This window comes from Pelodiscus sinensis, chromosome 19, assembly GCF_049634645.1.
Source record: "Pelodiscus sinensis isolate JC-2024 chromosome 19, ASM4963464v1, whole genome shotgun sequence".
In the NCBI taxonomy this organism is placed as follows: domain Eukaryota; kingdom Metazoa; phylum Chordata; order Testudines; family Trionychidae; genus Pelodiscus; species Pelodiscus sinensis.
The window spans coordinates 18,332,675-18,359,809 of record NC_134729.1 but is presented as its reverse complement, the minus strand read 5'-3'; the positions used below and the strand labels follow the sequence as shown (position 1 = coordinate 18,359,809).

The 27,135-nt window shown below is 55.5% G+C and overlaps 1 protein-coding gene across 3 annotated transcripts; it reads left to right on the top strand.

Moving 5' to 3' along the window:
• The first annotated feature begins 3,507 nt into the window (after positions 1-3,507).
• On the top strand, positions 3,508-25,683 carry PLVAP (plasmalemma vesicle associated protein). 3 transcript variants are annotated; one of them, XM_075902785.1, is made up of 8 exons: positions 3,508-3,646; positions 4,850-4,907; positions 14,606-14,866; positions 21,338-21,434; positions 21,806-22,449; positions 23,115-23,253; positions 23,610-23,700; positions 24,501-25,683. In XM_075902785.1, the coding sequence occupies exons 2-8, from the start codon at positions 4,887-4,889 to the stop codon at positions 24,505-24,507; spliced, it is 1,260 nt and encodes a 419-aa protein (XP_075758900.1). In that variant the 5' UTR covers positions 3,508-3,646; positions 4,850-4,886; the 3' UTR covers positions 24,508-25,683. The 3 variants fall into 3 exon arrangements, with proteins under 3 accessions (XP_075758900.1, XP_075758901.1, XP_075758899.1); XM_075902786.1 differs by lacking the exon at positions 3,508-3,646 and adding an exon at positions 9,108-9,199 and having other exon boundaries at positions 4,861-4,907; XM_075902784.1 differs by lacking the exon at positions 3,508-3,646 and having other exon boundaries at positions 4,862-4,907; positions 14,385-14,866.
• The last annotated feature ends 1,452 nt before the right edge of the window (positions 25,684-27,135 follow it).

Below are 27,135 nucleotides of genomic sequence, written 5' to 3'. Positions count from 1 at the left end.
ACAAGGGGATGTTGGGACAACCCCCCCTCCCCGGAGAGCATCTCCCTGGCCCAGCACTGCACACAACCATGCACTAATGGGCTATGTTTTCACCGGCGGCTTCTTGCACCAGAAATATGCAAATGAGGCTAAGCATGGAATATCGCTGAGCCTCATTTGCATACCTAATGAGCTGCCATTTTTGCAGAAGAGGCTCTTGCGCCAGAAGGAGCATCTACACTGCCCCTTCTTGCGCAAGAAAAACCCTCTTGTGCAATGCTGTTATTCCTGAAAATAATCAGTGTCATGGCATTGCACAAGAGGGGTTTTCTTGCACAAGAAGGGGCCGTGTAGATGCTCCTTCTGGCGCAAGAGCCTCTTCTGCAAAAACGGTGGCTCATTAGGTATGTAAATGAGGCTGGGCAATATTCCACGCTTAGCCTCATTGGCATATTTCTGGCGCAAGAAGCCACCAGTGTAGACATAGCCATGAAGTCCTTCTTTGTACCTGGACATGGACAAAGACAAGCTGCTGAGCCATAAAAAAAGGCTCAGTCCAGCCAGGTGGCTCTGTGCTGTCCCCAGGGCTGGAGCTGTGGCCAGGGCCACGACGTGATGGCAACAGCTGCCACGCTGGAACTGGGGTTGTGGGGAGGCTGCTCCTGGGGCCGGAAGTTCTGAATGTTGTATGTTTAGTTCTAATTCTAATGCTCCTCGTTCATTATCGTTAATTATCCCTTGTGTTTAATACGTTGTCTCCCGCACCACTGAAGTGTTTAAAATGGATATTTGTACTGTGAAAGTAGAAAGAATTATACTGTAAGAGAAAGATGAACTGTGCTGTAATAATTGAATAAGTTGAAGGAATACTAATAGAAATGTAGCCGTGTTAGTCTGGGGTAGCTGAAGCAAAATGCAGGACAATGTAGCACTTTAAAGACTAACAAGATGGTTTATTAGATGATGAGCTTTCGTGGGCCAGACCCACTTCCTCAGATCAAATAGTGGAAGAAAATAGTCACAACCATATATACCAAAGGATACAATTAAAAAAATGAACAAATATGAAAAGGACAAATCACATTGCAGAACAGGAGGGGGATGCGGGGGGGGGGGGGGGGGGAGGAAGGAAGGTAAGTGTCTGTGAATTGATGATATTAGAGGTAGGGAGAGTGGGATGTTTGTGAGTTAATGGTATTACAGGTGATAATTGGGGAAACTATCTTGGTAATGGGTGAGATAGTTCAAGTGTTTGTTGAGTCCTTTTTGGAAAGTGTCGAATTTTAACATGAATGACAGTTCAGAGGATTCCCTTTCAAGTGCAGATGTAAAAGGTCTTTGTAGCAGAATGCAGGTGGTTAAGTGATAGAAATGTAGCCGTGTTAGTCTGGGGTAGTTGAAGCAAAATGCAGGACAATGTAGCACTTTAAAGACTAACAAGATGGTTTATAAGATGATGAGCTTTCGTGGGCCAGACCCACTTCCTCAGATCAAATAGTGGAAGAAAGTAGTCACAACCATATATACCAAAGGATACAATTAAAAAAAATGAACAAATATGAAAAGGACAAATCACATTGCAGAACAGAAGGGGGATGCGGGGGGCTGGGAAGGGGGAGGAAGGAAGGTAAGTGTCTGTGAATTGCTGATATTAAAGGTAGGGAGAGTGGGATGTTTGTGAGTTAATGGTATTACAGGTGATAATTGGGGAAACTGTCTTGGTAATGGGTGAGAAAGTTCAAAGACTTGTTAAGTCCTTGTTGGTAAGTGTCGAATTTTAACATGAATGACAGTTCAGAGGATTCCCTTTCAAGTGCAGATGTAAAAGGTCTTTGTAGCAGAATGCAGGTGGCTAAGTCATTTAGAGAGTGTCCTTTCTGGTTAAAGTGACAAGAAACTGTTTTCTCTTTGTGATCTTGTCTGATATCTGTTTTGTGGGCATTAATCCTTTGGCGAAGTGTCTGAGATGTTTGTCCAATGTACATAGCAGACGGACACTTTCGGCACATGATAGCGTAGATTATATTTCTGGATGCGCAGGAATATGTGTTCTTGATCTTATAACTCACTTGGTTAGGTCCAATAATGGTATCAGCAGAATGAATATGTGGACAAAGCTGGCAACGGGGTTTGTTGCAAGGGAAGGTACCAGGGTTGGTATTAGTGTGGTATGTCCTGTGGTGGTTGGTAAGAATCATCTTGAGGTTAGGTGGTTGTCTATAGGAGACTATGGGTCTGTCTCCCAGAGCCTCTTTGAGTATGGTATCCTGTTCCAATATAGGCTGTAGTTTATTGATGATGTGTTGGACAGGTGGTTAAGTCATTGAGGGAGTGTCCTTTCTGGTTAAAATGGCAAGAAACTGTTTTTTCTTTGTGATCTTGTCTGATATCTGTTTTGTGGGCATTAATCCTTTGGCGAAGTGTCTGAGATGAAGGAATACTGTTTGTCTCTGAACAGGAAGACGAAAAGTATGTTAATGTTGTTTGTAGGTATGCAGATCAATGTGCTAGCCAGGTGGGCCTGAGTTAACAGGAAAAGGAACATTGAGGTGTTAAGCAGAAAGCAATTAAAATAATCAGGGAGATATGGACTGGAGATTGCTGTGTGCTTGATGTTGAAATGAAGATACTTGACTAAGTCTCACACTAATCATGTGACGTTTTGGCCCTCCTTTTAATCCTGTTAATTTAGCTTTCTTTTGACTGTATAAATCAAGGGGTTTGAACCTTGTATAGTACTCACATTTTCTGGGTTAATTTAGCAGAGCAGCTTTGCTGAATAAACAGAGTGGTCTGACAAATCTGTGAGTCCTGTCTGACTTTGACAGTACCTAGGGGTTTTTTTTTATCCCTACAGGGACAGGCTGCACCTTCACATCCACTTCAATATGAGTGAGGCACATAAGAAATTTCAGCCTGCCCAAAAGAAAATTCAACCCGCCCCAGGCTGGAGAGGGTTATAGGGAACGCTGCTCAGGAGTTCGACACCATCTCTCGCTGGCCTTTGCTCTTGGCACCTGCTGCAAACACCTGCGCTGAGAAGGCAGCTTAGTGGCGCAAACTAAAAACATCTGCATGGCTGCCTCCCTGCTGGGAACATCTGCCCTGCGTCCTGCCTGCGTGAGCAGACGGGTGCTACACATGGAGACCGTCCGCAGTGCCAGCTCCCTGCTAGAAAGCCCTTTCCTGCCTGGCTGGAGAGCCCCGAAGGGAGCAGCCAGATGTGTGGAGGGCTCAGAGGTTTGCTCAGCCCTCCTGCAGATCTCCAATGGGCTAGGCTGCATCTTGGCATGGAGCTGGCTGAGAGCAGGAGCCTGGTGGGACCCTCCCCACTGCTGGGTCCTTGCAGCCCCTACGTCAACCCTGCAGATTTGTAGCCCTTCAAAACCCAGCTAGCGCATGCAGGCCAGCAGTGTGTGTTTAATCGCAGTGCAGACACACGCCCCCCACTGCTAGCCTATGCAGCGTCTCCTCTCTGGGCACACCTCGACAAACAAGCCAGTTTCTGGTCATTCAACTTTGTGTCAGTTTCAGCCCCCTCAGTTTCTACCTCCTGAGCCATCTGGTTGCAAGCAAAGGGCACAGAGCCCTGCAGCCCCGAGGCCCTGCTGAAACCAGCGCTGTGGGGACGCGGCAGGGCTCCCCGAAGAGGCTAGAAAGCAGGCAGGTAAGCAGAGCCAGGCTCAGGCCCCAGGGACAGGAGGAAGAGGACCCATGGAGCAAGGAAAAAAAACCCCCATGATGTCAAGTCCCAGCTCTGGGCCTCGCACCAGCCTCCCTGCAGCACCTGTCTCACCAGCCTCAGTGCTTCTCCCTTTGGCCAGCAGGGCTGGGGTAAATCTACCCCTATCTGCCCCCCTGAGAAGTCAGTCTTTCCCCAAAGCCCAGCTTTGTCTGTTCCCCCTATGGGGCAGGCACATAGCCACTCTGCTGAGAGCTGCTACCCCCAGTGCCTCCCCCTCACTCTCTCTTTCCTTAGCTCAACAGAGGAGGGGTTTTAAAAGGTCTCAGGTAGGCCTTGATTGGACTCAGCTGGCCCTAACCAGCCCAGGAGTTTCCAGTTTTAATCCTGACCCAGCTGAAGAAAATCATTGGTGCCGTGACATAATGTGACTGGAGCGCAGGTGGTGGGGGGGAGCTGAGGATGAACTTTGGGGTGTAGGAGGGGGCTCTGGCTTTGGGGTGGGGGCAAGGTTTTTGGGGCAGGAGGGGCTGACCTGGAGCAGCTCCTAGGCAGTGATGCAGCTGGGAAGCTAAGGCAGCTTCCTGCCTCTGCAGGCCCTCCTGCACCCCAACAGCAGGTTCCCAGCCAATGCGGGGCTAGTGCTCAGGGCAGGGGCAGTGCACGGAGCCCTGTGAGCTCTCCCCCCACCTAGGAGCTGGGCCTGCTGCAGCCACTTCTGGGGCGCAGCACAAGCTGTGGGGCCAGGACAGGCAGGGAGCTGCCTTAGCCCCCATCCCACTGCTCATCTGATCCCCCTGCAGCCATGAGACCCCAGGCCCAACATTCCACCCTCCACTCCTGGGGCTCGACCCCCTAGGTTGGAAACTGCTGGCCTGGAGCTCACAAACCTGCCTCCCCAGACCCCTTGCAGCGGGCTGCCCGGCATGTCGCTGGTTACATTTCCTCATGAGCTGCTCCCAGCTTTCTCTCCTGCCACTCCCAGGGCCGGTGTGATGACTTGCAGGGCCTCGCCTGAATGGGGCACTGTGGTCTGGGCTGCGGGTGGCCACGCACCGGGCCTGGGGCCCCTGCAGCTGCTCCACCTGCGGCACAAAACGCTCCCAGGCCAGCAGTGCAGGGGGGCTGGGCCTCCCAGGGCACCCTCGCCACTGGCACCTGCAGCAGCCTCCTCCCCTTCTCCCGCAGGCCGAGGGTCCCGCTGGGCGTGGGGGTCGCTGCCGCTATGCACATCCTGCAGCCTCAGGTAGGACACGCTGTAGGCGGGGCCAATAATAAAGTGCGGGGCCATGTGGGGGGGGGGCAAGGTTGGGGCAGGAGGGGCTTACCTGGAGCAGCTTACCCCAGAAGCAGCCACCAGCTGGTTCCCAGCACACGCCCCCCCGCCTAGGAGACATTTAGTGTAAACGTCCCCTCATCGTCCTTCAGATCCCGCCTTCTCCCCCCCTTCCGGCCCCGGCTGCGAGGCCTGTAGGCCACCCGAGGGCCCTGAGATGTACAGACCAGCACTGTCCGGCTGTATCCTTGCTCTGCCTGTGTCCGTCTGCTGGCTTGTGTTCTGCTTGGATGGTAAGAGTCGTGTTTGTACAACCCCTGGCACGGCAGGGTCCCGGTTCCCAGCCTACGTTCACACAGGTAAAAAATGACCAACGACAAGCACCTTTGTTCGGCAGGGAATTCAAGAGGCTGGTTGGAGAAGGGACAATAACAATTTAGGTTGGACATTTTAAAGAGAAGCTAGATAATTTCCTGGAGGTTAGGTCCATAAAAGGCTATTAGCCAGGGGATAGAATTGGTGTCCCTGGTCTCTGTTTGTCAGAGGCTGGAGAAGGATGGCAGGAGACAAATCGCTTGATCATTGTCTTCGGTCCACCCCCTCTGGGGCACCTGGTGCTGGCCACTGTCGGCAGACAGGATACTGGGCTAGATGGACCTTTGGTCTGACCCAGTACGGCCGTTCTTATGTTCCTATGACATTAGGAAAAACCTCCTGTTTTAAACCCTGCAATAAGTTGCCATGGGAGGTTGTGGAATCTCCATCACTGGAGATATTGACAAGCAGGTTGGACAGACACCTCACGGCGCTGGGTCCTGCCGTGAGGGCAGGGGACTGGACTCGATGGCCTCTCGCGGGCCCTTTTAGTTCTAGGATTCTAAAAAGAGGATTTCTGGTCAGGGCCGGCCCACAGCATTTTGACACCCCTCGCTTTGTAAGGTCTCAGTTCTGCCTTCTTCCTGTTCTACTCCTCCAGCTACGTCTAGCCTGGCATGATTTTGCGCAAATGCTTTTCACGGAAAAGTTTTTCCATGAAAAGCATTTGCGGAAAAGAGCGTCTAGATTGGCACGGACGCTTTTCTGCAAAAGCACTTTTTGCAGAAAAGCGTCCGTGCCAATCTAGACGCGGTTTTGCGCAAGAAAGCCCCGATCACCATTTTCGCCATCGGGGCTTTTTTGCACAAAACAGTTTTTAGCTGTCTACACTGGCCCTCTTGTGCAAAAGCATTTGCACAAGAGGGCTTTTTCCCGAGCAGGAGCAGCATAGTATTTGTGCAAGAACACGGACAATCTTACATTAGATCGTCCGTGCTCTTGCACAAATGCAAGCGGCCAGTGTAGACAGCTGGCAACTTGCCAGTCTAGACACAGCCCTCTCTGTGCATCTAGAGCAGAGGGAATACACATGCACCAGCAGTAGACACAATTCTCTACACTCTGGGTCCTAGTAGTACCCCCCCACACACAGTCTGGCACCTGAGGTGACTGCCTCAGTTTACCCCATGGTAAGGCCGGCCTGGCCTCTGGGTCAGACCAAAGGCCCATCTAGCTCAGTGTCCTGTCCGTGACAGTGGCCAACGCCTGGTGCCCCAGGAGTGAAGAGAACAGGAAACCATCACATGACCCCTCCCCTGTCACCCGTTCCCAGCCTCTGAGAAACAGGCTATGTCTTCACTGCGAGTTCTTCCGGCAGAAAATATGCTAACGAGGGACTCATGAGCATAAGTCGCGACATCATTAGCATATTTTCTGCCATTTCTTTTTGTGCAAAAAGAAGCAGTGGGGGGGGGGGGGGGTTTGCACAAAAAACCCATGTTGAACAAGATCCTTACGCCTGTCCGAGGATCGTTTTTGCACCAAAAAAAAGTCCACACTGCTTCTTTTTGCGCAAAAACCCCTTGGGCAAAAAGAAACAGCAGGAAATATGCAAATGATGTTGCGACTTTTGCTAATGAGTCTCTCATTAGCCTATTTTGTGCCGAAAGAACTCACAGTGAAGATGAAGCTACAGAGACTATGGACACTGTTCCTACCCATCCTGGCTAATAGCCATCAATAGACCTAACCTCCATGAATGTGTCAAGCTCCTTTTTGAACCCTAGTAAAGTCCTGGCCTTCACAAACTCCTCTGGCGAGGAGTTCCACAGGTTGACTGTGCGCTCCATGAAGAAATCCTTTGGTTTGTTTTAAACCTGCTGCCTGTTTATGTCTTTTGGTGACCCCTAGGTCTTGTGTTATGGGAACAAGGAAATAACTTGTCCTGATTCACTTTTCCCACACTCGTCATGGCTTTATCTCTGTGCCTATCCCCCCTTAGTTTCCTCTTTTCTGTGCTGAAAAATCCCCATCTTTTGAATCTCTCCTCATAGTGCTGAGCAGTTCCCGCCCCACATCGAGCATACTCAGGCATGCAACTGTGCCAGGGATGGGATGTGGCTTGGCTCTCAGTGACCGTGCCTCAGTGGGCCTCAAGCCCACAGCCTGTGTGCGACCAAAATACCCGGCGTTTGAGGGCCAGGCAGAGTCACTGAGGGGCTGAACCTTCACTGCTGTTCCCACAACTGCAGGAGCTGGGTCTCTCTAGCCCAGCCCCGCCCACCCTGAGAGGCACCAACTTCTGCTGGAACTTCCCCTCTGGGTCTGGCTTGCGGCTGGGAAGCCAATCACCCGCATGCAGGGAGCAGGAAAATGCACCGCCGCTGCCGCCGACCCCAGCCTGCTTTGCTGCAAGATTTTGTGCTGATAGCGCCAGAGCCACAGACTGGCCCCAGGCGGATGTAAAACATCAGCCGGCACCCTGCCCAGCAGAAATCGGGCCTTGGTTTCTCAGAACGAAACGCCAAACCTGGCAAGTTTCCACTGGTGTCCCATCAAAACCCTCAGGGCTGCAGACGACATCCCTGCTGACTTTTTCCAGGGGTATGCGGAATAATAATTGTTTTGTGCACCGAGGCAGGTGCGGATGTGCACCCTCAGTACAAACTCCTGCTGCCAGTGGCGGGCGCTCTGTCAATCCACTAGGGGGTGTTTGAATCTCTCCTGCGCAGCCACTGGAGCACTCTGCTTACAGGGAATGCTGGCTGCAGGTGGGAGACAGGCAGTGCGGCTCCCGGATAAACCGGGTGGGCAATCAGAGACGTCCCTTATGGTCAGGTCTACAGTTACCACCTGGCTCAGGGAGCCCTGGTTCCACCACTGGCCGGCTCAGCACTTAGGGCTGGGTTTACACCCCCTCTGATCCGCTGCAGGGCTAGGTGGAGAAGGGTCCCCTTTCGCGTCCCATCCCGGTCCCTGGCCAGAGCACAGAGCAGGCTGGCAGGACAGGGCACAAGGAGAGCCCTGTACCCGTGTGGTTAACCAACCAGCTCCGAGCCATCCCTCTGAAAAATAACATGCCGTCCACCCTATGTGCCGGTCACTTTGGCTGGATAATTGAGTCACGGGGTAGAGAAAGTTTGCCATGTAGATCATAGGGAAGAAGACGCCATTCTGCAGGGCCTGGGCCTCATTCTATTCCTGGCTCTGTAACTTCCCCCTTGCCGCCTCAGTTTCTCCTCCTGCCCTTTGTCTTGTAAATATGGAAGCTTCCTGGGACAAGGGCTGTATCTCCCTGTGCGGCAGCCGCACGAGGCAGCGTAGGACTCCTGATCTCAGTCGAGGCCTCTAGTCGCTGGGGGTATGTCTACACTACCCCGCTAGTTCGAACTAGCGGGGTAATGTATGCATACCGCACTTGCTAATGAAGCCCGGGATTTGAATTTCCCGGGCTTCATTAGCATAAGCGGGGAGCCGCCATTTTTAAATCCCCGCTGCTTCGAACCCCGTGTAGCGCGGCTACACGGGGCTCGAACTAGGTAGTTCGGACTAGGGTCCTATTCCGAACTACCGTTACTCCTCGTGAAACGAGGAGTACCGGTAGTTCGGAATAGGCACCCTAGTCCGAACTACCTAGTTCGAGCCCCGTGTAGCCGCGCTACACGGGGTTCGAAGCAGCGGGGATTTAAAAATGGCGGCTCCCCGCTTATGCTAATGAAGCCCGGGAAATTCAAATCCCGGGCTTCATTAGCAAGTGCGGTATGCATACATTACCCTCCTAGTTCGAACTAGGAGGGTAGTGTAGACATACCCTGGCGTAATAACAAGGAAAGCTCCTTAGCGTCTTGTCGACAGGTGCAACAAGCCAGCGTGAGAAGCTGCAGCTTTTGGGGCCTGTCGCTGCGCTGTAGCCGCATCCACATGAGAGGTGACTGTGCAGCCAACAGGTAGGTTCAGTGACTCACCGTGGAGACAGGCCCTAGGAAGAGACCATAGAAAACCCCATTGTGATGTGGTGGGCAGGCCATACCCTCTGGGTATCCATTGGTGGCTGTGTGTGGGCTGGGGCTGACCCCTACTGGCCAGTACCTGTAGCACTGCCCAGCAGGACGGCTACCTTAAAAAGATCCAACCGGTCTGACCGGTTGAGGGCAGGCAGGGAACAAAGGAAGGGAGGTTTCGGGGGAAGGGTCAGTTGCTGGCTGGGGAACATGAAGGAAGCAGCCTTAGCTGAGGGTCTAGTGATGACAATGGACCCCCTAATCCAAGGGGCCCGAGGCACCCTGGCCCTGACTCCTGAAACCACATCACGTCTATGCGGTATCCTGGAGGAGCAATAAACCCTTTCTTTACTACTGCTTGGCGGAGTCTCATCTTGCTGCAGATGTGGCCGACGTGCCGCCACACCTATACAATAAGGACACTGGGCTGTAATATTATTGCACCGTGAAAGTGAAAAGCAGCAGATTTAAAATAACCCAGAAGCAACTCGGGCGTGATTGTCCTGTGGAACTCCCTGCCACTAGGTAGCACCGAGAGAAAATCAGCTGAGCTGATTTCTATTCATCATTAGAGCAACCCTAACAACATTCCAGAGGCTAAAAACCATTAGCAGGACTAAAAATCCACCTGCATCAGGGCATAAACAACGCGAGGCGAGTAGAGTCAGGAACTCTGTTCCCTCTACTTTTTTCTGCCCCATGTGCAGAATACATTTTGTTGCATGCGCCAAAGCATATGCAGCTGTGCACCACCACTAGAAAAACACATGCTGCCAAGTGCATCGGTGGGCGCTCTGCTAATCAGCTAGGTGACCTTTGGATCTCTCCCGGCTGGCTGCCAAAGTGCTCAGCTTACAGGGAACGCTGGTTAGGACAAGAGAGAATTTCCCCCAAGGGGAGATTATTCCACAATTCTCCACTAGGGGCTTTCTTGGCCCTGCCTTTGAAGCAAACGGTAGAGACAGGATATGGGACCGGCTGGCCCATCCCAGTATGGGAGTTTCAGGCTCCTTGTTGACACTGATCCTTCGGTACGTGCGTAACTAGTCACACGAGGAGCTCCAGCGAGGCCAAGGCGATGAGTCACCTACGGACAGTCACACGTCAGCTGGCAGGGCCGCATTATGACCTTCGTGGGCCCCTTCCTCCATAAAAAAAAATATTAAAAATTATTTTTGCTATAACTTTAAATACTTCAACATTTTATTTTTTTTCTGTTTTGGGCAAAATGTAATAGATTTTCGTGGGCCCTAAAAGTTTCATTTTTTTCCGATGTGAGAAAAAAATGAACACATTTTCTTCGACCCTGAAAGTTCATTTTTTTCTTCTGATTTTAAAAGAAATTAAAACATTTTCGTGGACCCCTAAAAGTGTCATGGACCCTAGGCACTGGTCCTAGCTCTGCCTTGCACCACTTGCGTAGGATCCATTGCTTATGTATCCAACCCACTTACTGGGAGGCTCTTTCCCATCTAATGACACAGCACAATGAACGAGTCTACTCGACAGCCAGTGGGGGGGCTCGTGCACTAAGCGCTAGGGGGCACAGGGTTGGTTCTGCCCCCCGACGACTGGGATCTGCTGGTGTTATGTTCAGTCCGGTGCAGGTGACTTGGGGAAAACGCCCGTTGAGCCTAAAGCAGATTTTTCCTACTACCTGCGGCACAGGTATAATCCTCCCTTAATTCCATTCTATTGGGGAACATTTTAACTCGCCCGGGGACTCATTTGTGGATCTCAAAGTCACCCGGGTGTTTCTGGCCAATTCCACAAGCCAACGACACATTCATTTACAGCAGTGGACCCTTTTTAAGCATGAGATCACTTTTTAAATTGAAGCACAATCCAAGATCTACCTCAAACCTGAATACCTGTAGAAGGCGAATGGCATATTAGGATGCATTAGGAGGAGCATTGCCAGCAGATCCAGAGATGTCATTATTCCCCTTTATTTGGCTTTGGGGAGGCCACATCTGGAGTATTATGTCCAGTTCTGGGCCCCCCACTACAAAAAGGATGTGGACGCATTGGAGAGGGTCCAGCGGAGGGCGACCAAAATGATGAGGGGGCTGGAGCACATGACTTATGAGGAGAGGCTGAGGGACTTGGGTCTGTTTAGTCTGCAGAAGTGAAGAGTGAGGGGGGACTTAATAGCAGCCTTCAACTTCCTGAAGGGAGGTTCCAAAGAGGATGGAGAGAGGCTGTTCTCAGTAGTGACAGATGCAGAACAAGGAGCAACGGCCTCAAGTTGTGGTGGGAGAGGTCCAGGTTGGACATTAGGAAAAACTATTTCCCTAGGAGGGTGGTGAAGCACTGGAATGGGTTCCCTAGGGTAGTAGTGGAGTCTCCATCCCTAGAGGTGTTTAAGTCTCGGCTTGACAAAGCCCTGGCCGGGTTGATTTAGTTGGGATTGGTCCTGCCTAGAGCAGGGGGCTGGACTTGACCTTCTGGGGTCTCTTCCAGTTCTATGATTCTATGACCTTTGCCCCGCCTCCTTTGTGCCCCTTCTCTGAGACCCCACCCCCTGCTCGCTCCATCTTCCCTCCCTCCCCCCATCCTTCCTCACTTTCACCAGGCGGGGCAGCAGGTTGGGGGGCAGGCTCTGGTCTTGGATTAAGGGATCTGGAGCGTGAGAGGGGCTCTGAGCTGCGCTTGCAGCAGGCAGTTGGGATGCCCAAGGGGGTTCTAGGTGCAGGCTTTGGGGGGATGTTTGGATGCAGGGGTGCTTGGGGCTAGGGCAGGGACTTGGGCTGCAGGAGGGGGTTCATGACTGGGGTAGGGCTGCAGGACGTGGGCTCTGACTGGACACGGCTGACCTCAGGTGGCTCCTGGGTTGTGGTTTAGTGGGGCTAAGGCCGGCTCACCCCAGCCCTGGCCCTGCACTGCTCCCAAAGGCAGCCAGCGAACTCCCGCCTAAGTCCTGTTGTGCCCCCCATTCTGTTCTGCAGAGATAGAATACAGCAGTGGTCCCCAAAGTGGTGCCCGCGGGCGCCATGACGCCCACCGGGCCATTTCTGTGTGCCCGCCGAATGATCGGGGCCAGCCCCGCCCCCGGGTGCACAGCGCAAGGGCTGTGCCAGCCCCGGGCGCGTGACGTATGGATGGCACCAGCCTCAGGTGTCTGGCACAGGAGCGACGCTGGCCCCGGGCGCGTGGCACATGGGCGTTCCCACCCCTGGGCATGCAGCACAGGAGCAGCGCTGGCCCCAGGTGTGCGGCACATGGGCACTGCCAGCTCCTGGGCACACAGTGTATGGGTAGCCCCACCCCTGGGAGTGCGGCGCATGGGTAGCGCCAGCGCTGGGCACGCGGTGTATAGGTGGTCCCATCCCCGGGCATGATCCCGCCCCCAGGCACGGGCGTGGCCCTGCCCCCGGGTGCCCGGCATCCCCTAAAGGTTGGGGACCACTGGAATACAGAGTGGAAGGGGACACCTTGACATCAGCAACCCCTCCTCTTCTTCCCCTGCCCTGCACAGCAAGCAGGAGACTCCCATGGGTGGGGTGAGGCAGCTCAAAGACAAAGGGCAGGAGATATGCAGGGGGGGGGGGGCAGCTGAGAGCCTCTTGGCCAAACCAGTCAGGATCCCCTGTCAGAGGCTCCAAGATCTCCCGGTAGATCCCGATCGACTGGTTGGTGACCACCGATTTACAGGGTTGATGCCTATCACAGAGGTATGAATAAAGGACATTATCTAGATGGCCCCGGTACATTCCACATCCTAATGACATAAAAACCAAACAATGGGTACTTAAGAACGCGATGCAACTTCTCTACCAGCTTCATGTAGCACGGAGACTCGCATGCAGTGATTCTCAACCTTTTAAATAAGGTCCCCCATTAAAAATATATATATATATACTTACCCCGAGCACCTACAGTTTTCAGACACACACCATTTTTTTCTGCCATTGCAACACATTTGTTTAAACGACTTAATTGTAGCCAGGCAGGCAATGAAATTCCTGGGTGTAAAAAGTACAGAAATAATCAAGCGCTGTAAAACGTAAAACAAAAATTCCGTTTTCTCCACATTTCAGTTGTGTGGACGTGCCCCCAGACTCCTCTCAAGTACCCCTAAGGGTACTCGTACCACTGGTTGAGAAACACAGCTCTAATTGACTGGTTTTTTCCTTTTTTCCCCCTCCCGCCATCCCCACCCCTGCTTTAAGCCAACCCAGAGAATGTAAAAAACAACAGAGTCTTGCAGCCCCTTAAAGGCGAACGACACACGTCGATGGTATCATGAGCTTTCGTGGGCACAGCCCACTTCAAAATTTGTATTTCAAAAGTTTTTATTTACTTCAAAACTTATTTATTTCAAAACTGGCCCTTTAATCACTCCGGTCATCTGAAGAAGTGGGTTGTGCCCACGAAAGCTCACGATACCATCAACGTGTGTTGTTCGTCTTTAAGGTGCTGCAAGACTATTTGTTGTTTTTTACGATTTTACGTTCTTTGGGTTGGCTTAAAGCAGGGGTGGGGAATCTAAGGCCTGGGGGCCGGATGCAGTCCCCGGCTTTCCTGGATCCAGCCCCTGTAGTTTGGGGCTCTCCAGCATTGGGCAGCCCATGCTGGTGAGAGGTGATTTTTGTTTGTTTCTCACTCGTCTGCAGACCCGGACTGATTGTTCTGTGGGTCAGTGACCCCCGACCCAACAAAGGTTCCCCACCTCTGGCGTAAAGTTTCCGCAGAGAGGTCTCGCTCTCCAGTGAGTCTGATGGGACCCAGTGGCCTTCCCTCCAGGCATCCCCCTCTTGGATCAGACAGTTCCCGTAAGAAGTGCCGTGGGCTGTAATAAGAACCAGGCCGTTTCCTGAGAGACAGATCCGGAGGGGAGATTTTTCCAGCCTTGGGCCAAGCCGGGAGAGCCCACCCCAGGGAGCACCCCTCACCCACCCACCCACCCAACTCTGCTTCGAAGCAGCAGCCGGGATGTCAGAGCAAATAAAGCTGGGGGAGGAGGAGGGTTGTCCCATGTTTTGCCCCTGCCCATGACAGGCTGGGAACAATAGCACATGTGGGAACGGCAGCAGGGTCGTGATAACTCAGAGCCCAGCGTGTCCGGAGAGGCAGGAAGGAGCCAGGCAGGAGGAAATATTAAATAGAGCAATATAAACACTCCGCTCAGGGGAGAAGGGGCGGGTGGCCCAGCTGGCGGACCCCGCCTAGCCGCCCTTGCTGATGTAAAGGGGAGCCAGTGAGCCGGGAGGCAGTAGCCGAGCCGGCAGCATGGACAAGAACGCCTACGCCATGGCCAAGTTCGGCTTGGAGTCCAGGGACAACCTGATCTCCAAGAAGGACTGCGGCTTCTACGTCAAGTACATCTTCCTCTTCACCTCGGTCATCCAGTTCCTGATCATCCTGGGACTGGTGCTCTTCATGATCTACGGCAACGCCCACGCCGGCACCGACACCCACCTGCGGCACCTGGAGGAGCAGGTGCAGGAGCTGTACGGCAAGGTAATGGAGCTGAACATGAAGAACCGCAACCTGACCCTGCAGCTCAACGCTACCACCAAGGAGAAGCTCACCTGCTTCCAGATGAAGGTGGCGACGCAGAAGGAGCTGGAGAAATGCAACAACAGCCTCCGGGCCTGCAGCAGCAAAGAGGTAAGCCTGCTTCGGAGGACCAACTAAAAGGGCAGCTAAAATGATGAGGGGTTTGGAACGGGTCCCAGATGGGGAGAGGTTAAAGCGACTGGGACTTTTCAGTTTAGAAAAGAGGAGACTCGGGGGATAGGATAGAGGTCTATAAAATCATGAGTGGTGTGGAGAGGGCGGATAAAGAAAAGTTATTTATTAGTTCCCATAATAGAAGAACTAGAGGACACCAAATGAAGTTAATGAGTAGCAGGTTTAAAACTAATAAAAGAAAGTTCGTCTTCACTCAGCGTGTAGTCAACCTGTGGAACTCCTTGCCAGAGGAGGCTGTGAAGGCTAGGACTATAATAGAGTTTAAAGAGAAGCTAGATAATTTCATGGAGGTTACAACCATAAAAGGCCAGGAGATAAAATGGTGTCCCTGGTGTCCCTGGCCTCTGTTTGTCAGAGGCTGGAGAGGGATGGCAGGAGACAAATCGCTTGATCATTGTCTCCAGTCCACCTTCTCTGGGGCACCTGGTGCTGGCCACTGTCGGCAGACAGGCTACTGGGCTAGATGGACCTTTGGCCTGACCCAATATGGCCCTTCTTATGTTCTTATGACCATCCCCTAGGGGGCACGTGCCCGCTCCGTCCTTCCAACCCTCCATCCTCATGGGCGTCTCTCACCCTTCCTAGAGCCTGGTGTAGCAACCCCGCCATCCCTTGATCCTAGGCTGGTGGGCTGTCTATCCCATAGCCCCCACCAGGACCTCTTCTTGGTCGCAGCCAAGAAAGAACAAATGCAATGCACATTTCAGAGCCAAATTCACCCTCGGGTACAGGGCTGGATTACCCAATAGGCAGACTAAGCACGTGCTTAGGGCACCAGCAAAGCAGGGGCACAAAAAAAAAAAAAGAGAGATTTTACGCTATAGTATTGTTTTTATTTTGAATTACATAATCTTTTCAGTGCTTAGGGCCTCTAAAGGTCTTAATCCAGCCCAGGGGGTAATCCATGGAGTCCCACCATGTCTGGCCAATCCATCCGGCCCTTCAGGGACAGATGAAAATGATATGATTCACTGTGGCATGGAGGTATTTTTCCAAGCAGGAAAGTGACCAATTCAGATTTCATCTCGAAATAGCTTCATCTGCTGATGAGCGCTGTAAATGTTGGGACCGTGCTATTGAGCATTCAATCCATGGGGCTTGGCTGTAATGTACGTAGACATGGTAACACTAGACAAGAGAAATTTGGAATGAAATTTTAAAAAAAATCTCTTCTTGAGGGCGTTCTATGCTGTTAAAACCCTGCCATGTTCCACCCCAGAAATGGCAGCATTTCAATGGTGGTGAGCGAAATTATTCCTTTATTGTCTCTCCATTCGGGTCATGCTCATTGGTGGCATTTTTTAAAGCTTATCTCTTGCTCATGAGCTAGCTAGAGACAGGGGCGGCCCTAGACTAGCTGCCAGCAACGGGAGCCCTAGGCAAACCATGCAATTGGCACCCCCACCTCCAAGCCCCTCAATGATTTGGCTCCCTAGGCGACTGCCCAGTTCACCTATATGGACGGGCCGCCCCTGGCTAGAGAACTGGGAAAGGGATTTTTTTTTGTTAAAAAAAAAAGCCAAGGGGATTTTCATTCAGCCACATTTTCATTCACCCATTTCCAGACAAACAGAGGCCGGGGACACCGTTCCTACCCATCCTGGCTAATAGCCAATGATGGACCCAACCGCCACGCATTTATCTAGCTCTTTTTTAAAGTCCTAGTCTTCACCACATCCTCTAGCAAGGAGTTCCACAGGTTGACTGTGCACTACATGAAAAAAAAACTTCCTTTTGTTTGTTTGCAACCTGCTACCTATTCATTTCATTTGGTGATCCCTAGTTCTTATATTATGGGAACAAGTACAGAACTTTTCCTTATTCTCTTTTTCCACACCACTCATGATTTTATAGACCTCTAGCATCTCCCCCTTTAGTCTCCTCTTCTCTAAGATGAAAAGTCCAAGTCTTTTTAATCTTTCTTCCTATGGGACCTGTTCCAGACCCCTCATCATTTGTGTTGCCCTTCTCTGAACCTTTTCCAATGCCAATGTATCTTTCTTGAGATGAGGCGATCACATCTGTAGCAGTATTCACGCTGTGGGGGCACCATGGATTTATAGAGGCAATACGATATTTTCTGTCTTATCCTCCATCACTTTTGTAATGATTCCTAACATTCTGTTTGCTTTTTGGTTGCCACTGCGCACTGAGTGGATGTTTTCAGAGAACTATCCACAATGATTCCAAGATCTCTCTCCGGAGTAGTTGTAGCTAAATTAGGTCCCCATCATATTGTACGTATAGTGCGGATTATTTTTTTCTAATGTGCATTACTTTACATTTATCAACATGAAATTTCATTTGCCGTTTTGTTGCCCAATCACTTAGTTTGGTGAGATCTTTTTGAAACTCCTCACAGTCTGGTTTGGTTTCAGCTATGTTGAGCAGTTGAGTATGCTCATGTTTTGTTTTCGGGTTTCGGTTGAAAATGTTTGTTTTCTAAGAAAGGCTGATTTGGGAGCAAAGAAAAAAACAAGTTTTCTTGGGAAAATATCAGCTACTTTGGGGTGGAGAGCTAATCCGCACTTGTAATCACTCTACTCACGGTGACTCAGCTGTTATGAGGCCCAGATGGTAATAACCACAATGATAAAGCAGGGGCAAGGAACCTTTTTTGGGTCAGAGGCTGCCGACAAGTGAGAAGCTGGTACGGCAGTGAGGGGGTGGGGGGGCCTGGAGCACCGAGGCGGGCTCCCCGATGCTGGGATAATTTTACGTCCTGTAAAAATCAGCACCAAGATTGGCTTTGAACAGCGACTCAGACTCTCCTCTCTCTAGCTCCGGATCACCCCTAGCCCAGCCCTGCACCAGTCCCGCGGCACCCTGAAGACGGACCCGTTTCTTTGGGCATCAGCTTTCGTGGGCGGGAATCTTTCAGCGGCCTCAAGGCTCCTGGCTGATTCTGCTAAGGCAGACTGACCCGGCGGCCCCTCCTGAAGCTTGTGGAGAGGGGGATTAATGCAGAGAGGGCCTGTTCCTACTGCAATCAGGCGCCCGCCACGAGCAGGGGCTGGGACACAGGACTTAGGAGGAGAGGCTGAGGGACCTGGGTGCATTTAGTCTGCAGAGGAGAAGAGGGGGGGGGATTTGAGAGCAGCCTTCCACTCCCTGCAGGGGGGTTCCAAAGAGGCTGGAGAGAGGCTGGTCTCAGTGGGCACAGACGGCAGAACGAGGAGCAACCGGCTCAAGTTGCAGTGGGGGAGGATATTAGGAAAAACGATTTCCCAGCAGGGCGAGGAAGCGCTGGGCTGGGTTCCCTAGGGAGGGGTGGAATCTCCATCCCTAGAGGTTAAGTCCTGGCTGGACAAAGCCCTGGCCGGGATGATTGAATTGGGGCTGATCCTGCTTTGGGCAGGGGGCCAGATGCGATGGCTCCTGAGGTCTCTGCCAGCTCTGGGATTCTGTGACCCTGGCTCTTTATTTGCAGGGCAGATGTACGCAGAGGTGACAGTGCATGGGGGGGGGCGCCCTGGTGCGCCGCTCCGGCAGAGACTGGCTGAGCTGCGGCAAAAGCCAAGAGGGAGCTATTGAAAGAGCAGGCAGGGACCCGGGTTGCAGTCGGACAGGACCTGTAAGCGGGGGTGTCCCTAGATTGGCGCCCTAAGCGACCCATGCAATCGGCACCCCACCGCCAAACCCCTCAATGATATTGCGCCACCATTTGGCGCCCCATTTAACTTGGCGCCCTAGACGACTATATGGACGGGCCGCCCCTGCCTGTAAGAAATTGGAAGTTACTTTCACCCTGGGATGTACCCAAAATGACTCAGCCAGAGCAGGGAAGGTGAACACTCGAATCGCTGGACCATCCTTCCGAGGCCTATAGTCTCCCCTCCCCGAGGATGGTCCCTGCAGGTCCAGGTGAAGCGGCACCCACCTTTGCTGTAGCTGTTTGGGGCAAACGAACGCCCAGAGTCAATCGGGAGCGAGTCCAGTGCTGCCCAGCTGATGAGCCGAACGCCCACAGCGTGTGCTTCTAGCGGTGGTGCACATCCACCCTGCCTTGGTGCACAGAACAAAATTTAGTCTGCACATGGGAGGGGAAAAAATCTGCTCATGGATGAAAAAGAGGGGAGGGAACATTGGAGGGAGGTGTTCACAACACACAGTATCATCTTGCAAGTCCGACCAGTGCAAAAATCTCCCAGGTTCTGCAGTCCGAGACCCCCCCCCCCCGTCTCATTCCCGTGAGCCATTCTGAAGAGAACAAAGAGTCCTTACCTTCTAAGCTCCCCATGGGGATCACGGTGCTGAGCAAACTATTCTGAGCCATAACGAATGCCAGGGAATCCCTGCTTCCCAGAGAAGGGGCTCTGGAACAAAGGACTGCACCAGATCTGGTTTCAAGTTCGCTGTGGGGCTTGGATCTGGGAATTTGGTTCAGGTCTTCTTATAAAGACACATTGTACCGGGACCATGTCCCAAGCACCCCACAGCTCCCAGAGGGATGCATGAGACCTATGGGTCAGCACTTTCTGAACATCAGAAAGGAGCCAGCGGGGTTTTATAGTTACCGAGTAAGAACATAAGAACATAAGAGCGGCCGTACTGGGTCAGACCAAAGGTCCATCTAGCCCAGTATCCTGTCTGTCCACAGTGGCCAGCACCAGGTGCCCCAGAGAGGGTGGACTGAAGACAATGATCAAGCGATTTGTCTCCTGCCATCCTTCTCCAGCCTCTGACAAATAGAGACCAGGGTCACCATTTCAATCCCCTTGCTAATAGCCTTTTATGGACCTAACCTCCATGAAATTATCTAGCTTCTCTTTAAACTCTGTTCTAGTCCTAGCCTTCACAGCCTCCTCTGGCAAGGAGTTCCACAGGTTGACTACACGCTGCGTGAAGAAGAACTTTCTTTTATTAGTTTTAAACCTGCTACCCATTAACTTCATTTGGTGTCCTCTAGTTCTTCTATTTAGGGAACTAATAAATAACTTTTCTTTATTTGCCCTATCACACCACTTACGATTTTATAGACCTCTATCCTATCCCCCCTCAGTCTCCTCTTTTCTAAACTGAAAAGTCCCAGTCGCTTTAACCTCTCTTCATATTAAAATTATGGAGATATACCAATCTCCTAAAACTGGAAGGGACCTTGAGAGGTCACGGAGTCCAGTCCCCTGCCTTCACAGCTTAGTCTGATATGTTGCAACATCTGTTTCATCCACAAATGTTTCTCTCCTTTTCTCCTCCCATCTGCCTCCACTCCCCTGCTCCCTGTTTCCCAGACAAACAGACTCACAGGGACTCCCTGCAAAGTTCCCCTGGGGTTTAGACAGATGCCCCAAAAGCACATTACGGATTTCCCGGTCAACGGGGAAAAGGGGTTTCTGGGGCAGTGTTCCCTGTAAGCTGGGTGCTTGTGCGGCCATGCTGGGGAAATTCGAATGCCGCCCCGCAGATGAGCAGAGCTTGGTATTGTGTTTTGATGGGTGGTGCACATCCACACATGCCTCGGCGTGCATAAAATTATTCCACACGTGGATGGAAAAGATTAGAGGGATCATTGCTCTGGGGAGACACTGCCTGTCTCATTGCAGGAAAGAACCGTGCTAAGAGGGTGCAGAGACCGGCCCCAAGCGCTTTCCTGCGGCTGCCGGGAACTCGGCACTTTGCCGGGGCGAGCACTCGAGGAAAGCAAACGCACACAAGGCGCCACCCTTTGGCCATTGTCTCTCGGCAGCTCCTCCAGCTGCGGAACGCGCCGTTCACGGCTGGCTGCCAGGCCGGCGGCGGGAGGGAAATCGGCCGGAGATCTAGGAGGCCGGGGATTTGTGGGACCTCTCTTCTGATCACTTTGCACCGGACTCTTCTTCCTTTGAGCTCACAAGACTTGGCCTTTCGCTGGCTCCTTCTGCCTGTTTCACCTCCCCCGGGCTCTGTTCCAGGGTGGTCTGGGGAGCTGGGCTGCACAAAACGGCACCCGTGGGCATGGGCCCAGGCCACACAGCAGCAGCGGGGCAAAGCTGGGCATGCCTCCCCTCGGGAATGGAATCGGGATGGGGGATGCAAACCAGGACTGAGGGGCACGAGGGCTGTGTATGTGGGGAGCCCAGGGCAGGGCTAGCAGGGGCTGTGGGTCGGGCACTGGTGGAGCTGGGTGTGTGGGGAGCCCAGGGTGGGACTGGAAGGGGGCTGTGGGTTGGGGATGAGGGGCCCTGAGGGGCTGAGCTATGTGTGTGGGGAGGCCAGGGCAGGGCTAGCAGGGGCCAGCGGGGTGGGAAGGTTTCCAAGGGAGCAGCTTCCGGACGATGGCTTCCCTTCCCGAGGGCCCAGGTTCCTCCTCATGCTGCAGAGGGAGGCCGGTCAATTCTCTGCCTCCATCTCTGCCCTTCCCCCGGTGCCGTGGCCACGCTGACGCCCCGTCTCCCCTTCTCTCCCCAGCTCCAGTACCAGGGCGTCATTGACTACGCCGTGGTGCTCCGCATGACGGCAGACGAGTGCCTCCGGAACATGAACTTACTGAACGTCACCTGCTACGGTGGGTGAGATCGGCAGCGTCTCTCCCTCCCTGCCCGGACGAGCCCCAAATCCCAGCTGTCCTCCCTCCCCGTGCGCTGAGAGACCCTTTGCCCCCCCCCAGTTGGGGGGAGCTGGAAGAGGTGGCCCAGGGGGATTGGGTGCAGGGGAGGGGGGAGCTGGAAGAGGTGGCCCAGGGGGATTGGGTGCAGGGCAGGAGGGAGCTGGAAGAGGAGGTCGAGAGGGACTGGGTACAGGAGTGGGGGGAGCTGGAAGAGGAGGCCCAGGGGAGTTGGGAACAGGGGATGGGTGAGCCAGAGGAGCAGAGGCCAGGCGAGCGGGTTCCTAACTCCCCCAGTCGGCCTCACCCCGCCTTGTCCTCTCCCTGCCCAGCGGAGAAGCTGAGCCTGCGGGAGGCGCGGGACCGGCTGCTGCGGGAGGCCCAGCAGCAGCGGGAGAACTGCTCGCAGATGACTGAGACGCTGAAGCAGGCGGCCAGCGCCGCGGGCAGGGAGCGGGAGCAGTGCCGGCTGCAGACCATCGACCTGCGGGCGCAGTACAACGGGCTAGTGCAAAGCCAGGAGGAATGCTGCAACCTGGGCATGAAGGTGACAGCTGAGATCGAGGCCGCCCGGAAGGGCATCCAGGCCAGCTTGGACAAGACAATGGCGAGCTACCAGCCCAGCGACTGCGCCACCCTGCCCCAGCTGGTGAACACCAAGCTGCAGTCACTGGGGGACACGCTGCAGCGGGAGATGAAGGACGAGACGCAGGCCCGCACCCGGCTGCACGGCGAGAAGATGAGCTGCGATATGAAGCTGCAGGATTCCAGGCAGCAGAGCAACATGGAGATCCAGGGCCTCCGGCAGCAGCTGCAAGCCCTGCAGACCTCCTGCGACGCTGAGGTCAAGCGCAGCTTCCAGGAGAAGCAGGCGCTGGCGGAGGAGAAGGGGCGCCTGAGCCAGCAGCTGCAGGAGTGGAGCAAGGTGCTGGCCCAGGCTGAGGACATGAAGGCCCAGCTGGAGAGCTGCAGGAAGGTGAGAGCACCCGTGCGGGCGCTGGGAGGGGGAGCACGCCCTTGTGGGTCCTCATAGGTTGGGGGCACAGTTCCCTGTCATCAGGGTGCTCGCCCTGCTACCCCACCCCGCCGCCAGCTGATAAGCACAGCGCCCGCAGCGTATGTTTTGATTGGTGGTGCACATCTGCACATGCTGCGGCGCACCAAACAAAATTTATTCAACGCACGGCTGGAAAAAACCAGAAAGGGAACTTTGGCTGGGGGAGCTCCACTCCCCTCCCACGCTCCCTTGGAGGAGATCCCTCAAGCTGAACCACTCCCCCAAGGCCTCCTGCAGGTGCGTGGGCTCTCCAGGGCTGGGCCAACACACAGTAGGCACAGAGGCCTTCCCCCCACATCCTTGCCCTGTGTCAGCGGGGGCGGGGGAGGGTCTCCCCAGTTTCTTCCACACACGGCCCTGTCTGGTGCCCGCTGGCCAGAGCGAAGGGTTCCAGGCTGCACGCATGGGGGGCTCCGGGCCCCCGGGTATGGGATCTAGGGGTCTGGGGGTACTGACTTGGGGCTCTGCTGCCCGATTGCCTGCCCCTCTGTGACTCCCAGCCAGACAGGGATGAGGACTGGCTTGCAGCCCTCTCCCCACCCCCGTAAAATTTTTCCTGCGTGTGACTCTCCTCTCGTCCACAGAGCATCGTCTTCCCCGGGAACCCCGCCCTGAGAATTCCCGCCAACCCTGGCGTCCCCGGCAACCCTCCGTTCCTCCGGAACCCCGGCATCGTCCGGAACCCCAGCATCCTTGGCAATCCCGGGACGTTCGGGAACCTCGGTGAGTGCCCGGGCGAGGAAGGGCCAAAGGCAGCTGCCCGGGGGCGTTCCCGTGGGGGGGGGTCGCTTGCTTTGGCAGGGGGCACCTGCCCCTAGAGCCAGCTTGTGGGCACAGCCCCCCACCAACCCACGCGTCCCTGCTCCTGCTCTAAGCACCCAGCCCCGCTCCCGACTTCGTTATTACAGCGGCTCCAGACTCGGGCAGCTGGGGCACGAGGCGCCCGCCTTGCCCCGAGTTCCTCCAGGAGCAGCCAGGCCAGCCCAGGAGTGTGAGGGGGCAGGGAGGTCCCGCCCCCCCCCCCCCATAGTGGCAGGTGATTCCAGCCACGTGATCTCTGGTGCGTCTCGCCCTGTTAGACCGAACCAGCCTGGAGGCCTGGAGACAGCGCATCCTGGAGGAGGCCAAGCAGCCCAACCAGGTCCCCCGCAAACCCCTGGAGCAGCCCAGGTAAGGCGTGAAGGGCCTGAGCAGCCGTTCAGAGTCGCTGCCCCCCCAGCATCCCCTCCCCTCGCCCCCCTCTGGCATGGGCGGCAGCGTCCCCATCCCACTGGTACGCCCGGTGGACCCCACAGCACAGCGCGTGTCTCGCTCCAGACCCCTTCCTGACCCTTCTGACCCTGAAGCATGAGCGTGGAGGGCAGGCAGCCTCTGGGCTCTCCCCCCGGCTCTGGTCAGGAGCCCCAGGCGCTGACGCCACGGCAGCGCAAAGCGGTGACAGTGCGGGCGGCGCGGGGGCCGGACCGAACCGCTCTTGCCCCCCTGCCACGCTGAGTATGTTTCCCGGGGGTTGGGGGGCAGAGCTCCTGTTTCAGACACGCCCCAGGCCTGCCGGCGTGGGGGGGTTGTTAGCGTTGGTGTTCTGAGGGCAAAGCCCCCACGGCAGGCGCAGTTACTGCCGGGGTGTCGTGAGGGGACCCCCCCTCCCCAAACGTTTCCTGCGCGGCTGGGGGTGGACGTTGCTGGGACACGTTACTAATGCTCAGCGCCGGACAATACCGGGTGGCCAGTGACTCCCGGATCAGGCCTCTGGAGCCAGGGGCCGGCCGGGGGGCATGAGAATCAGCCAGGAGGCCTGCAGCGGCTGCCCCAGACTGTGACGGGGGGGAGAGGGCAGGGGCCACGGGAAATCCTGGGCCGGCAGGATGCCCCAGCAGCCGGCGACTTCCTGGCAGGGCGGGAACCCGGGCGCGGGCCCTGGGGCGGTGCACGAGCCCCGGCCTTTCTGCCTGTTTTCTTTCCCACTCCAGCGGCTAACCCGAGCGCGCGGCGGCGGGGCGCGGCGCTGGAGCAAAGGAGAGGAGGCGCGATTCGACCGGCGAGGCACGCGGGGGCCCGGCCTGGAATCTCGCTCCACCTCACCGACAGACACGGGCCTGGCTGGAGCCTCGCAGACCGACGCGGGCATCGGCACGTGAACGACCCGGCCCCCCCCGTGCCGCGGAGCCGAAATCCATCTCACACGCCTGACGTCTCTCACACTCACTCACACTCACCCCCAGCGGCACCCTCTCGTGCACACGCACACTCGTGGCCAGACCCTCTGACTCCCAGCTCACGCTCGCCCCCAGCGCCTGCTCTCTGGATCTCTCCCTGCCCCCCCTTACTACCCCAGCTCACCAGCCCCCCTCCCCCAGCAGCTGGGCATGGGGCAGGAAGGGGGGCTCATCCTGACCTAGTTTCCCTGCCCTTTGGCAGCCCCACCCCCACAACTTGTACCCCTGGGGGGTGGGGCGCTGCTGCACTGACCAAGCCGGGGCGGGGGGATGGGGACTGGGACTCCCTCTTGTCTGACCCCGCTAACACCCTGGGCTTCCGTCACCCTCACGGCCCTGCTGAGATCCCTCCGTCCTGCCACCCCTGGGCCTGCACCAGCCTCACCCCCGCCCTCCTCCAGTCTCTCAGGCAGCCCTACCCGGACCTCCCTTCCCGGGTCCCCCAGCCGCTGCTCCGCTCCGCCGCCCTGACCCCCCTCCAGCTCCTTTCCCCAGGCCTCCGGGGCCTCGCCCCATCCCAGGCAGCTGCAGGGGCCAGGGGTGGGAACAACATAGGGGCTGCGGGGTAGGGCTGCCAGGTGGACACACACGACGTGACATCACAATCGACATTCCGTCTGATTGGCAACACGCCGGACAGTTCTATTGTCTCCGTTCTATTGTCTCCATTGGTTTCCTGAACAGAAAGCTCAAATACTGGACGGCCCGGTCCAAAACCGGACACCTGGCCACCCTACTGCCGGGGTGGGGTGGGGGTGGGGTGTTCTGTGGGGCTGGATCAGCCAGGAACGTGAACGCATGGGGAGGCCCGGGGAGCCGCCGCAGTGGGTGCAGCTGCTCCCCCGGATTAACCCCCCCCGCAGGCAAAGCCCCCCCCCCCTTGCTTTGCTGTAACTTCACCCTCCCTGTGCTGAATACACGCCTGAGGGCAGCCCGGCCTGGCTGTTGCCTGCTTTGTTCTCGCCCCCTGGCAAGCTGGGCCCTGTGGAGGGACACGCTGGCGGGTCTGGTTCTGCTCTCGCGGACCCTGGCCCACCTCGGAGTTCCCATGAGCCCCCAGAGATCCCTGCCTTGAGCCAAAGGTGGGGCCGCTGAAGGTCCGGCAAAGCCCCTTGCACTGGGGGGAGGGGGGTGAAGACCCTGTAGGTGTGGGGGGTGGGGGACACACCTGCCACGTCTTTTCCCCCAGCCTCGTGGCCATCCACCAAGGTCATTGGCCGGCTCTCCCTGCCTTGGGCCCAGCCACGCCATCAGCCCCCCCCCCGAGCCCCCCTGGCCGAGCGGTGCGGCGGATGGCGGCTCAGCGCAGGGCCAAGCTATTGAGCAAACGGGGGAACGTCCCGGAGGAAGGGCCGGCCTGCGTCGCAGGAAGAGCCAGGCCAAGCTGGGACCCAAACCAACAAAAGCTGAAGCACGTTCCCAGAAGTGCGGGGATCGGGCTCCATGCCCGGCCCGGCGGCCTCCGGTCAGGAACTCCCCGTGCTTGGCCTTTGGCCTCCTTCCGGCTCCCTTACCGCTCCGGCCCCGACCCGGCTGCCAGCTCCAGCCGGGCTGAAGAGGGGTGAGATCCGGAGCCGGCTGTCAGCCCAGGGGGGCAGGTAGAGGAGGGGGGACATGGGCCTGGCTGCAGGAGGGGGAACCGCTCCCCTGCCTGCCCCGGCAAGGGAACACCCCTCTGCTGCTCTACATGCCGGTGACCCAAGGGGGCCAACGATCCAGGGACTGGTGGCAAACCCATGGGCCTTTTGCTGGCTTAACTGATGGTACCTGGCAGCAACTGGCTTTACCTGCCCCCAGGTAGGTCCCCCCAGAAGCCTACACAGTGACACCCCCTCCAGCCCCACAGCCGTGGCTCGTTGGACAAAGAAAGGGGCCTGAGTCTGTCCCATGCCTGGACTTGCCCTGAAGACCTCATGGCTGGTGCCCCCCTCCCCCCCGAGAGGAAACGTGCCCCGGCTGGAGAGGTTTGGCCCTCCGAAGCCCCTTCCCCCTCAGCTGGGGCTCAGCGTGCTCTGTGAAAGCCAGTTACGTCCCAGAGCAGCCCCGCGAGGGAGTCATGGGAACCGCTTACAGAGGGGGAAACTGAGGCACGTAGCCGCAGAGCTGGAGGTAAAACCCAGGGCTATGTCTACACTGGCGTGATCTTGTGGCAGAAATATGCAAATGAGGCTAAGCGTGGAATATCGCCGAGCCTCATTTGCATACCTAATAAGCCGCCATTTTGCGGAAGAGCCTCTTGGGCCAGAAGGAGCATCTACCCGGCCCCTTCTTGCGCAAGAAAAACCCTCTTGTGCAACGCCGTTATTCTGGAAAATAATCGCACCAGTGTAGACAGAGCCCAGGAGTCTTTTGACGCCTGTGCCTCTCTACCTGCTAGGCCTCACTGTCC

What these genes read in the sequence shown, in the direction of transcription:
- PLVAP (XM_075902784.1), top strand. Translation starts at nt 14,486, where the DNA reads ATGGACAAGAACGCCTACGCCATGGCCAAGTTCGGCTTGGAGTCCAGG. An exon ending in ACTGAACGTCACCTGCTACG is followed by an intron (nt 21,435 to 21,805) that starts GTGGGTGAGATC and finishes CTCCCTGCCCAG; the next exon opens with CGGAGAAGCTGAGCCTGCGG. An exon ending in CGGGACGTTCGGGAACCTCG is followed by an intron (nt 23,254 to 23,609) that starts GTGAGTGCCCGG and finishes TCGCCCTGTTAG; the next exon opens with ACCGAACCAGCCTGGAGGCC.